Genomic DNA, 14165 nt, shown 5'->3' with positions numbered 1-14165 from the left:
ACAGGGACAATTTCCAGCACCCTTAACAGACTTCAGTTTCCAGGATTATTTGAGGGAACCCATGACTGTTAACATAGGGTACAATTGCTTTAAACCTATGGTATGGATGGCTTCATGCTCCAGCACCAGGGGGTGGAGAGCAGGCTGGGACAGGGCTGGCACCTGTCCCGGGGTGTGGTGCACCACCTGTAGGGGTGTGGCACATGTCCGGGGGGCGTGGTGCAGCACCCACGCGTGCATCCTGGGTGTGGCGTGCATCCTGGGGGTGTGCATCCTGGGGGCGGGGCATGCTGCCTGCAGGGGCATGGTGTCTAGTGTGGGAGGGAGGCAGCTGCGATGGCACCCCACCGGGATTGCGCCACTGGAGGCGGTGCGCTCCCCCTGCACTCCTCTTCCTCTGCCAGTGGTCTGGCCAGCATAGATTTCACAGGTGAAATGAATAGGCCTTTCTTTGTCCTCTTGCATTCTCACACTGCTTTTATCCATCTTAGCAAAGGGGATGTGCATACCTTTGCTGGGTCTATCTTCTATTTAGCTTCTTGCTGGAATTTTAGAAAATATATTTGCTTTGTGACTCAAACAAAAGATCTTCATCCTTTAACGTTTAGTGTCAGAAGCATCATGGATGAACTAGTTCACACACTTTCCTGGCCAATGTGCACATATAATTGCATGGGCAATCAGTGCCGTATTAGAAGGGATGATTCCTGTGAGCTCATGACTCCTCCTGCACACAGGAAAGATGATTGCTATTCTGCTGTCAGACCCAGTGGGATATACATCACCAAATTAATTAATTTCAGAAGAGGGACTCTATCGTCTCAAAGTTTACTTTCTTTGACATTACTCCTCTTGTAAGTAAACTCTTCTTAGCAGTTATATACTTAACATTGAATAGGAAAGACACCATATGTACCTGTTCAGAGTCATGCTAATTATACGTGTAATGATATCCTCTTCATTCAGATGGCTTGGGATTTGCAGTTCTATTTTTCTAGAAAAATAGTTGCCGGAACTCACTATGAACACCAGCCACCCTTGTTCTCTTAGAACGGCAATGATGCCCACCTGAGAGGTGCTGGAACTGAGTTTCTGTGAGTTCCCCCTGGAAAAAGCACTAGATCTTGGGGTGTGAGAGCACTGGATGTCTGCATTTTGTGCTTCCAATGTGACATCTGGAAAAGAAATTTGTTTGTCACTCTTCTGTTGATATTCATGGGGTATACAAACATTTTATGACCATACATAGGACAGACACACAACTTCCTCCTTCAGTTGTCACACCAGAAGCATAACAAGCAGGGGTAAGTGAATCACTTGTGTATCTGTTCCTCATAACTATTATTATTATTATTATTATCATAACTAGTGAATCCTTTCTCCGTGATAATGTTATAATCTGTGGAAGCCTCTCTCCAGCCCTTCACCATATGTAGTTTAAACTTACTGAATTATACTTATCCAATATAAGACGAGATTAATACTTGCAGGAAAGCCTGTGAATTCAGTTTGGTGGTGATAGCAACATTCCTAGATTGATTACTTCTTTCTTCCAAATATAGATCAGGCAAAAGATGGTAGGATGTTTTCAACGGTTATTATTACTCCATAATGTGTTTTGCATTGAGATACAAATGATGAATAGATTACTGGGGGTTGATTATAAGAGGCAAGGAAGTATGTACAAAGGGGAAAGGGTTTTAAAATCACTTTGGCCACAAGTAGCAAAAATAAATCAGTAGATTATTATTAATGTTTTATGAATGATGAGTCTGGTCTCTGCAGTCTTTCCACTTACATGAGAAGATTCCATTGGTACTTTATTGTATAGACACTTTCCATTAATGTCTCTTCTCTCTGTCAAGAATCAGATTTTGACTCCAAAAATATAAATGAGGTGTGGGGAATCTTTGGTCCTCAAGATATTGCATCCCTTCCTCCCTAGCCAATGGCCATGCCTGCTGGAGCTGATGGGGTCTGTAGTTCAACAACATCTTGGAGGGCCAAAGGTTATCCACACTTGATATACAAACAATCAAATGCTTATTAAAGAGGTGGTTATTTCATAGAGCTGTGCTTCAGGGGACAATATATAGCCCAAGGTCACCTAAAGTACTACTGCTATGACGTTTGTTCTCTAAGATGACCAACCAAACTAGCCAATCATTTTATGAACTATGGTTGAATGTAATTTTTCCTGTAAAAGTATTTTTGTTTCCTGATAAAGTCTGTGTTGTTTTCATTAAAGATGCTGCATGGAAAATAATAATTTGAAATGCAAAGAATATTTTAATGAATGAGATTTTTGCAAATGGCACAGTTTCCTTCTCTACTGAATATTTTATGTGTACAGTGATAATGAGAAACTTGTCCTTTAACTCAGTCTTATCCATGAAGTACGGAGACGAGCACATTCTCATGCACATGTTCTTAAAGCTTTCTGAATAATGGTTCAGATAAATGGGGAAAAATAAAGTTAAAAAGGAACATGAAAAGATGCTAATGCTGCAGTATAAACTTACTTGAATTTTCAGGTGTCTTTGATTTTTCCTAGCATTTTTCCAGGTATGGGATTACTGAAAGTTGCTTTCTGCAAAAAAGCAAAATAACAATAAAAAATCATAAACTTAAACATAAATTTAAAATCAAAATCTTTAAAGATGTGGTAGAGACTAGTTGTGCATTTCCTGGTTTTGAAGAAGGTCTAGGTTTTGACTGAAGCAGGCATTTTGAGTTTTCTTGTAGGGTTTGATACCTTATGCATGTATGCTATACATTTTTCAATGTAAAGTATATTGAATTTAAATTCATGGAATTTAAGCAAAATCTTTTAGTAGCACTCCACTAGACCCCTTGTTCCTTACCTTGTGAATGCATTTTCAAAATCACTGGCTACAATCCCAGTTGGTGATAATCCTTATTGACTGGACTTACTGCAAGAAGTTGGGAATGAACAATGGGAAATGAAGTGTTCCACTTTCATTTTGAGTAGTGTACATGTCCAATCATGCGACTGAAATAGGTGGCAGGGCTGGTGGCAGCAGTTAGGCTTCAATCCCATACCTTGTGGGAACTGAACTCGAACGCAGCCCTTGAAGCCATTGCTTCAGCTTAGCTCACCTCCTTGCTGGAAGGGAATTCCCAGAATGCGACAGTAATATTCCCACCATTTGAGATTGTCTCCAACAAAGTTTTACTCAGAGTAGATCCATTGAAATTAATAGACCTAAGTTAGTCATGACAATTAATTTCAATGAGTCTGCTCTGAGTAGCACTAGCGTTGGACGCAAACAAGTAACTAGAGCCCTTTTCACGTTTTTCTTCTTGGGTGTGGTTTTTTTTTAATGTTGGGGAAAGCTCATACATGAAAAACTGCCTTGTATAACAGATCCGGACTGCTGGTCCTTCTAGCCCAGTTAAGTCTGGTTATACCAGCAGTACCATTCCAAGGTCTCAGCCACTGGTCCTCAGCCAGCTGCTTGACATCTTTCGCTGGAGATGCCAGAGGATAAAATGAGAATGTCTCCATACACTCTACCACTGGAACTGAGGGGTGGCTTCCCTCTCTTCTGCTGCAACTCAGCACCCCCGAAGACCAGTGAGAGATTTACCCAAGATGAGAATTCACAATGATTTATTTGGTCCAGAGGGAGGTTCACCGCCCACTTTTTCCTTTAAGACCTTATTCACTATTTTCTATCTGTTCAAGTCATAAATACTGCCAAATACCTAATCTCACGAACAATTGATTCTCTTTGGCACCCTAATTTCCACAATTTCTATATAGACATCTACATTCCCTAATGCATGCACTTTTTTTTTGGTATGCTATATATTTCTGCCTATCTAAGCTGCTTTATATAGGTTCAGACTCAGCAATTTGTTCTTCGTCATCATGTTCTTTTTCAGTCCCTCTGCTGCACAGGCCTTGTTGCCCGTTATTATACATATACAAAGAAATAATAGAGTGTAGTTTTGGGTCTCCCATCTTCTGACCACTTATAAGGGCTGGTCCTGCTGAATGGTCAGTGAAGTGATTCCAAAGTAATTGCATTCTTGATCTCTTTTTTTTATTAGAATTCAAATTATTCTGGATTGCTGGCGACATCCTTTCAGGTGTATCCGTATGCCTGAGGCAACCTCCTACATGACTAATGCGATTAGAAACATGATTGACAGAACATACTGCCACGATTTTACATTGCCTTTTAAGTCTTAATAGCAGAAGCTATAGGGCAGCGCCAGGTTGACACTGGGCCTGAGGCACATGAATAGTAGGAAGTTCAGAGATGTGTCTGCAGTGCTTAATTAACTATTACCTCAAAGGGACCTGCTATGGGTAGCAGTCAGTCCTGCATTTAATGGCACACACCTGCAAAAGTCTTTCATTCCCTCAGATTACAGCGAGAGACCCTGATCAGGGCAAACTTGGAATGAACGTGCTAAGTTGTCTCCCTGCAGCCAGCAGGTCTTTTCACAGCTGACTGTGATCCCTGCCCTTTGCTCCAACCCCACTGCAGAGCTTTCACTTCTTAAATGTCCCGGCAGGAGGATTTAACCTGAATCTTCCATGCTGTAGTCCTGCTCCATGTCTAAATTGAAAGAAACAGATCTGACGTCCAAATGTAAACTGACTGCTAACACAGCTGAAGGCTCAAAATCAGATCTGAATCACTGCCACACAAATGCCAGTCAGCTGATCGGAACTGCAGTGCCATTCTGTATGGAGACATTCAGTGAGCACAAAAGCCAAGCTCAAGGCCTGTGTTGAACCTAAGGGACCAGGCTGCAAACACAACTCTTTACATCCCTAGATGGTGAGTCCCCTTGAGCCTTCATATAGGTGATGCAGAAGGTTTTCCTTCATTGTGAGGATAAGTATGTGGGGTGGGGGGGACTGTACTATTTTAAAAGAAAGGAAGGGAGATGATTCAGCATCTCTTCAGCTGAAGTGCTTTCAGTTCCACTTGCATGTATTTGGAGAATAATAAAATCACAGAACTGTAGAGTTGGAAGGGTCACTAAGGATCATCTATTCCAACTTCCTGCAATGCCAGTATCTCAACTAAAGCATTCCTCACAGGTGCTTAAAAACCTCAACTGAGGGAGAGCACCACCTTCCAAGGAAGTCTGTTCCACTGACAAACTGCTCTTGCCATCAGAAAGTTCTTGCTGGTGTTTAGTCGGAATCTCAATTCTTGAAACTTAAAGGCCTTGGTTCAGAGCCTACCCTTCAAAGCAGAAGAAAACAAGCTTGCTCCATCTTCCATGTAACGGCCCTCAGATATTTGAAAATAGCTATCATAGAAACATAGAACCTTAGAGCTGAGAAGAACCCAAGGGTCATCTAGTCCAGCCCTCTGCAATGCAGGAATCTCAGCTAAGGCATCCATGACAGATGGCCATCCAACCTCGGCTTTAAAACCTCCAAGGAAGGAGAGTCCACCATCGCTCGTGGGAGTCTGTTCCACTGCTGAACAGCTCTTAATGCCAGAAAGTTTTTTTTCCGAATGTTTAGTCGGAATCTCCTTTCTTGTAACTTGAAGCCGTTGCCAGTGTGGTGTAGTGGTTAAGAGCGGTAGTCTCGTAATCTGGTGAACCGGGTTCGCGTCTCCACTCCTCCACATGCAGCTGCTGGGTGACCTTGGGCTAGTCACACTTCTTTGAAGTCTCTCAGCCCCACTCACCTCACAGAGTGTTTGTTGTGGGGGAGGAAGGGAAAGCAGATTGTTAGCCGCTTTGAGACTCCTTAGGGTAGCGATAAAGCGGGATATCAAATCCAAACTCTTCTTCTCTCCTCGATTTCTACCCTCAAGAGCAAGAGAAAACAAGCATACTTCCTCTTCCATGTAACAGCCCTTAAGATAGTTGAAGATGGCTACCACATCTCTCAGTCTACTCTTATTGCAGCTAAACCTACCCAGCTCCCTCAACTGTTTCTCATAAGGCTTGGTTTCCAGACTCTTGATTATCTTGGTTGCCCTCTTCTGCACACATTCCAGCTTGTCAATATCCTTCTTAAATTGTGGTGCCCAGAATTGGACACAGTACTCCCGGTGTGGTTCTGAACTGTAGTTCAACTTTCTTTCTTTTGTACCTCCTGAAGTGCTTTCCACTCTAAAGACCCAGGCCACAACAGTCTTGTTTGCTCTATTTACCAGCAGCCGGAGAACATTGAGAGGCTTTAATGGAGGCCAACAGAACCTTTTCTCCTTCAGGTTCTAAGTTTTGGGGTTTTACTTGCAGGACAAAATCTCCCGCTTGCCTTCTGAAGTGGCTTGGCAGATTTATTGGAATTCTCAGCAAAGGTTCAGCACATCAGGAAACAGTAAAAAATAATAAAATATTGGGAATTGGCTAAATGGGGAGAGACAGGCAAATGTAACCAATTATTCCTCTATCAGTGGTAATCATGCAAGGAATAGAAAAGGCACGATCTTTGTCTCAATGTTTTAATCACCTGATCTTCTAGAACTCCAGGAAATGAAAGGTTAACTATTCTGTACCACACTAAAAGAATAACGGTGTAATTCTATGCATGTCTACGCAAAAGTAAGCACCACTGGGCCCAGTGGGACTTACTCCCAGGTGTAGGTGTATAGGATTACAGCCTTAATTACAGCCTTAATTTACTTCTTCATGTTCTGTATATTTAAATACCTTCATAAATAAAAGCAAAGAAGCAAGCCTAGGATGTTTTTTTAACTATTTCATTGACTTTTCAGATTGTTTTTAAGCTGTTTTTTAAACTTTAAAGGCAACACTGATACTGCGTTCCAATTGGTAAAACAGAAAATCCCCTTCAAATATAACCGGCCCGTAGAGGAGTGGCTGCAGGAAAAAGGTAACAGTTGTTAAAACTTTCATTTTAAATCCATTTGATTCTAAACCCTCATTTTTAAAGCCTGCAAATAAATGTTTCTTAAATTAGAATCGCCTGCTGCATAAATGACTCTTTTAATTTTCATTATAATTTGTGTCAACTTCCACCTGCCATATGTTGATAAATCATGCTATAATACATTGCTACTAAAAATGAAGTTAAAGGGACGGAATTCTAAGCTTGCAATCCAAAAGCAATGAAGAAAGAAGCAGAAATTAAAACACCACTTTAAACATAAATAGAAACAACCAAAGCAACAATATGTATTATGGCAATTTAACCACTGCATGAACTTTGTTTTTTTCCTCCCTAAAAACATATATATTTAAACTACATCTATATATTTAGCATCAAAGTTGCCTTAGAGGTTGTTTGGAAATCACTTCATTCAAGATTTTAAAAATCTTTTAAAAATATTTCAGGTGTGTGACTGCCCTAATCATTATAACATAGTTAATCTGTTTTGGGTGCATCCCCCCCCCCAGTAATCCCCTAAGACAGCAATTCTGAATATTTATATATAAACTGCAATAAAGGAAGAGAGTGAATGAGGTGGGTGTTATGTTAAATATGAATGAATCATATCTTAGAAACATAGAATTGTAGAGTTGGAAGCGGCCCCAAGGATCATCTAGTCCCAAATCCCTGGTTTTCAGATTATTCATTCACGCTGTTCCAATTATCTTTTTCCATGTGCTCTATGGAAAGTGTCCCCAAGGAAAGTTGTTCCCTATGCAGAACTCCTTCTGGAATTCTGATGCACATGGATAATGAACAAATTCCATGCAGATTTCCAGAATGGACTTGCAGATAATATTCCTACAGCAGAAGTTGTGTGTGCATAAATGAGAAGAATAGTGATGCAGTGCCAAAGCATGAAAAGTTCATTTTTAAAAGGAGCTAGTTTTGGTTCAACATGTCCAGTTCAAGTTGTTTCCTTACAAAACGAACTAGTTTGGTTCATTTTTAGTTCAAGTTTATCCAAATTATCTCCATCAATTTTTTCTTCAGCATTCAGAATGTTACAAGCTGCTGTACTGAAATATAAAATACAGCAGAATGTAAATGGTTTCATTTATTTTCCCCAATAATTTTATGCTTTTTAAGCTTTAAGAGTCTAAAAGAGTAAAAAAAAAAAATGAACTTAAAGATGCATTAGAAATCATCTTTGCCGAAATGAACTTCATTTCACATTCAGTTCACCTGGCATTTAGGGGAATTCCTTTCAGGAGCAGTTCAGAAATTTCTGAACTAATTCATTGAACTTGATTAAACTGAACTAGTTCATTCCAAGCCCAGTACTGTGTATCAACCACTGCACATACTGTGTTGGAGACTGAACCCTGCACCCAACCTGATTTCCTTTTCAGAGCTTAAATGATTCCAAAATTATGAAGTTCATGGAAATCTGAACCAGACTTTAATTTCTGTTTTTTTAAAAAAGAAAGAAAGAAAAAGTATGTGGGGGTGACTGCTGTCTTCAGATCTATTTGTATCAGAGTATTTTAAAAAAGAAGAGAAAAAATATTCACAAATTCTCCCCAAGTACTGAGTAAACATCTTGTTTACTTTTCTGTTGCTGAGCTGAACCTATTAATAGTTGTAGCTAGCCTAAAAATTGTGAGGTCCTAGGAGGACTTGTGTAATTGCAGCAAGACACGTTTGCTTAAAGTTTTTAACTTTAACTGATTTTAGTAAGGATTTTAGAGGAGAGATTGCCCATTAAACAGCTTATCAAGTAAGACATAGGGATAATGAAGGAGGCCTCAGCCTCACTTGAGCAAAGCAAGAGGAAATTTGATTGGAGGAGACTGAAATTTAGTGTTGTGTAGATGATGTGCTCCGGTCAGTGCTCAAATCTTACTTCTGTCATGAACCTAGCAGGTGATCCTTAGCAAGCCCCTATCACCTCTCTTGTGTAATATGGACATAATTAAGGCTAGTGCCAGTCTTGATGGGGCCCCTAACTGTTGCTCCCCCAAGCATGGGCTTACAAGGCAGCAGAGGCTGACTCTGGGAAGATGCCCGCCATCCAAATTTCCCATGATGTCTGACAGCCATGCTACATTGGGCTCTCCAAGGCACTCTGAGAATTTGCCAGGTGGCTTACCAGACCCAGCCTCTGCTGTCAGATAACCCACAGCCAGGGTCATAGGTGGACAGAAAGACGAAAGCAACATTGGCAAGCCTGGCCAGGGCACTTAGGCTCTGCCAACGCCCCTAGAATGCCAGGTATTGCTGCTGGAATAATAATACTGATCTCTATAGTGATATAACAACATGAAGTGCTCTAAACACCCTAAAACAGGCCCATACAATGTATCCCATGTTAAGCCCAGTGCATCCCACCAGCCAGGTGCTTGGCATCCCTCCCTCTATCCAACCTTGCTCTAGTCCCAGGTAGGTAACAAAGCCAGTGTCTTTATTAATCTCCTGGTTACTGGGCTACCATGCATGCTTGGTGAGATGCCTTTCGCTTGGTGCCCCCCCAAAAAACATTGCATAAATGCCAATTATTATAACTAAAAATGATTAATGTATTGGTGATCTGACCCAAGTTCTTGAGAAATGATTTTTAAAAGTTAAAACCTTTTCAGACTAAAAAGTGGTTAACTTTGTTTTGCTAATCTCAAATAAAGTCCCTTTAACACTAATGATAATGCCAGCCTTGCTTTTGTTAAGACTAGTGCATGCCTGATGCTGTGATGAAGCTCATGTGCTTGAGAAACCCATCCTTGTTTTTAACATTTTTTTTCCTTCTCTGTAGTTTTCACCATTGATTTGAGTCTTTCCCCCCCATTGCTTCCCCAAGCCTGAAATAAGCATGCCCAAGTGTTTTATATGTGTTTACTACCTTGGAATTCTGAAATTGATGTTTTTGCTTTTGTGTGGATGATGATGATGATGAAGAAGAAGATGAAGAAGATGACAGTGCTTTGGGGATTTTGTTTTGTTTTGTTTTAAAAATCACATCAGAGCAGCGGGTTCTAAAGAAAACAGAAGCTCCTGAGATCTCTAACATTTCTAGGAAGCATGGGGGTGAGCTGGGCAGTTATTGATACATGTTGTCAGCGGAGAAAACAATCTGTCATAAGCATTTTGTAATATTTAGTGTATCATGCAACGGGATATATAATGTCAAGGTATTTTTTGATATTTCAGTTGCCACTATATATGAGAAACAGCAGGTGGGGGGGGGGATCACCCATTCACCAGCCTATCATTTATTCACTCATCTACACCTGCCTGCCCATCCAGTCACTCATTCATTTCCTAATGCATCAAGAAAGTCTTATGTCAGAAGACCTCGTAAAGATGATGAGTGCAAGGGTAGATAGCTATCAAAATGGAACATGATAAATTGATGGATGCCTAGATGGATGGATCAATCCATCCATCGAGACAGACAGCACAGAGTATAACTCTCTGCCAGATATAATGGACCTACAATGGAATCATTTACAATTAACACAATGGATGCAATCCAGAGGAACGTAGGTATCCGGGAGTCCCATTTCAATCAGTGGCGCTTAAGTATTGTTAAGCACTTATGTGCCTTTGATTTCGAAGATACATAAGTGTGGGCAGGGGTAATTAAAAGAACTTTTCAAAGGAATGCCAGAGCTGTTTCTCCATGTGAAATAAAGCCATTGTGAGGGATAGATGGAAAGAAAGATACAAAGATAACAAAATGCATAAGAGGGATTTACAGTTAAAATGGATTTCTGTTGTAATATTTAATCCTCTAGCAATACTACATTCCTATACACATTTACTTGGGAGTAACCCCCATTGAATGCATTGGGGTGCACTTCTGAGTAAACATGCCTAAGGTGGTGCTGTGTTAATCAAACCACTTTACCAATTCAGTTTGTACAGCTTCAGAAAACAGGGAATAAGACCAATTCTCCAGTATGGTGATATCTCTGTTTGTAAGTGCAGTTTAGCTGGGAAACAGAAGTGAAATTAAAATTTATTTGGAACTACAGGTGCTTAGAGCAAGTCAATATATATGTTTGTGTAAGAGAGAGAATGTGAAATCAGCTCCTGCAAGTTATAATTATACACTCACACTCACCCCCAGTATTGGCTGTGATATATTGAGGGGGTGGGAGGAATCACATGCAAGGTACATTGGAAACTAGGAAAAGGAAATCAGTGCCAATGCCCCAATTTGCAAAGGGAGATTTGGGCTACTGCATGGACCACCTGTGCCCTTACATTGCTGCCAGCGGTCTGCGTTCAAGGACACACTGCCCCTTTCATGCTTTCCCTTTCCTCGCAGAGCAGAAAGCATTAAGAGGCAATACTTGGAGATGCAAGCTCTGCAGATACCTGCTTATGCTGCTGTTCTGTGAGTTGACCCAGATCAAGTAGCCACGGAGAGATCTGGGTAGCAGTGGACTGCCCAGCCAGGAGCTGCTCAGTGTCCGTTATAGTAAGAGCAGCATCCAACACCAAGAGTAAATGCCTAATTTTGCATTATGGGACAGGGACCACAAGCATGTTCTTGGTATCAGCCTAATGTGTTTTCCTCCTTGACCTGAAAGATCAGAGTGGGTAGTGAGATAATTCAAAAAATGTACGTATGCCTGTGTTTGTGGGGAGGGGGAGGATCAGTACTGTATATCATATGACTTAAAATAGAATAGGTTGTTTGTTTGTTAGGTGGCTGCCCTAGAACGAAAGGGAGATCGCCATACACCCTTACTGTCAATCAGCGGCTAGTGCTAGTATTCCACGTATGGCAGCTTTAGATAGAAAGCTGCTTATCCAGAATAAAGGCTTGTTGTAGGCTTAAACCCAAAATCCAGCTGAGTGCTATGAACTGGACTGATGCATTCACTAGTGCAGTTGGTCTTCTGATGAATAGTTGTTTCAGATTTGTCCTGACATCTTGTCAATTGCAAATCCAGATTACACAGATGTTTGTGGATTCTTAACCAGATCAAAACTTAAAGAATTAAACTTCACAGGGAAACCTAATAAAACATTTGCAAGCAAACGCTTTCCTCTTTTGTGAGCCGCGTCAATCAGGACAGTGCAAAGAAGGAGGAGGAATTCAGAAGCCACGTAATTTGAATGCACTGCACCCTGCTGATTAGCTCCTGATCACCTCATTGGTGTATTTGAAATAGAGAGTATCTTTGCAACAACAACAAAAGGTTTACTTTGGAAGAACGATATTCGCAAAAGTAGGTGAAAGAGGAGATAGAGGTCTGGCGTGACATTTCAGCTATGCATGCTTCCTCTCTACATTTTTCTTTCTTTTTGCCCATTGTTTTCCACTTGACCATTCAAGCAGAGACGCCTCACTCAAGAGTTTGAAGTTAGGAGTAGGTCTCCCTAGAGATTTATCCTTGGTTTTTGTAGCAAACACACATGTTCAGTGTCAGTGCTACATTATAAAATGTAGCTGAGCAGTTCATTGCATGCCTCATGTTCAGCTCCTGAACTCAAAGAACCCATAACTCAAGAGGGAGACATAACATACTTCACATATTTATTTATTTTTGAATTAGTTCATCTTCCTGGAGTAGATATATCTAAAATGTTAGAACAATGTGAATGCTAACACTTCTAATGAAAGGGGAAAGGACAGCATAGAAGAGGCCTTCTCATTTACTTGAAGAAGGAGAAAACAAAACATAAAGAGGCTTTGTCTACTTAATTCTCATTTAGTTGCTCTTTCTCACTATTTAGCACTCTAAGTGCTTCATGCCAACTAAGATGGAGTGGAAGGAGTTCTTCGGGAAAAAGTAAGATCTGCAGCCTGTCCTTGGTACATTCAGCTGTGTCTTTGCCCTAGTTTTGCAACAAAATTGGCCTGGGGTAAGGGCAAATCTTATACTGGACCCTGTATTTCAGAAGAAGGCCACTTCTACAGTAGCTGTATTCCATCTGCAACAAGAAGTTCAGCAAATGCCACTCAGAAGATGCAGCTAAGAGGAACACTGAGCAAATGCAGTCCCCTGCCCCATAACTGCTAGATACAGAACATTATATACCCCCTGCAATCTCCCCATCCTCTAAGGATCTCTGACCAGTATATCTATTTTTGCCCGATTCTCCCATCTTTTCAGAGCTATTAAATGAACAGAAAGCACGGATGGAATCTGACAACTCTGCTTCTGCCTCCATCTCACATGAGGGATGCACATCTAGATGGGCCTCAAGTTAGCTTTTACTTTGTTAGGGGACGATAGAAGGTGGAATGCTCTGGGGTAATAATTTGGTAGTGTCCAGAAGTGAGGAAATGGGGAGAGTGAGAGGAGGAGAAGCACTGGGCTTTGTAATGTGCAATGCCACCATTTTCTCTAGTTTAGACAGCACTCCCACCCAGACTCAGATGAGCTGAAGGAAGCATTTACACAGAATATAAAGGGGTCTGTAGATTTCGGCAGCTTCACAGACTCCACAATTCCTCAGAATATGCCTTGCCGTGTGTGTGGTTCCTCAAAAGAGAGCTTATTTTCCTCAGAAATTTGCAGATTCAGATGGGTTGTGAGACTTGTGCAAGCCAAATTAGACAGCCAAGTTCCATGGCAAATTTTGGAAAAATCCTTGGATCAAAACATTTGTTTATGGCAGGCCCACCTCTGCTTTAAGCAGAGACTGGAAGTGGATAAGTGTCTGTCTCAGATGACGTTTTCACAGTTCATGCCACTCCGTGTGGGTCCCGTGGGATGGATATGAGAATGCAAGTTTCAGGGAGAAAATGGGATGATATGGTACTCCCAAAAGAGGGAATCCGTGAATTGAATTGTAAGGCCTATTTTAATGAGAGCCCATCATAGTTTTCCATGTGATAACTGCAGCTATCATGTCATTACTTGAAAGAAATTGCTACGAACAGAGCCATATTATTACAATCATCTCCACTATCTAATAATGGCTGATAAAGTAGATTGAAATTACCACTGAGGCAATTATTTTTATATTAAAAAAATGAGTCCTGCAAAAATTGCTATTCTTCCATACATAGTGTCCCAGCACTAAAACTACATGTAACACATCTGCACTGTGAGGAAAGCAGTGAGGGGACAGTTATGAGGGGAGAAAGGTAAATTGTTCTGCTTTCAAAGACAGAATATCTCAATCCTTACCATTTTTTTATTTATTGTTTTTTACATCTGTACACTAACCCATCTTGGTCCAGTCTCTCTCTCTATATGTATATTTTATTGCAATAGCACAAGGGGGTGTGCACCTCACCATCTCAAGCTTCAGGAATTTCACATACATACCAACTTTGCTTGGCTAGCTAGGGTCCTCCTCGGGG

General features: G+C 40.9%; 1 protein-coding gene across 32 annotated transcripts in view; it reads left to right on the top strand.

The window, feature by feature from the left end:
* The window catches only part of NRXN3 (neurexin 3), a 1220542-nt gene that overhangs the window by 1068290 nt on the left and 138087 nt on the right, over positions 1-14165 (top strand). For 24 of the 32 annotated variants that reach the window (XM_082232034.1, XM_082232018.1, XM_082232016.1 and 21 more), the window contains one exon: positions 6758-6844. The exons of the other annotated variants lie outside the window; for them this stretch is intronic. In XM_082232034.1, the coding sequence (XP_082088160.1) occupies positions 6758-6844 (87 nt within the window). The remainder of the gene's footprint in view (positions 1-6757; positions 6845-14165) is intronic. 32 annotated transcript variants of the gene reach the window in all.

Source organism: Podarcis vaucheri (genome assembly GCF_965113315.1).
Source record: "Podarcis vaucheri genome assembly, chromosome: 1".
Lineage (NCBI taxonomy): Eukaryota > Metazoa > Chordata > Lepidosauria > Squamata > Lacertidae > Podarcis > Podarcis vaucheri.
This window is presented reverse-complemented; position numbering and strand designations above follow the sequence as displayed.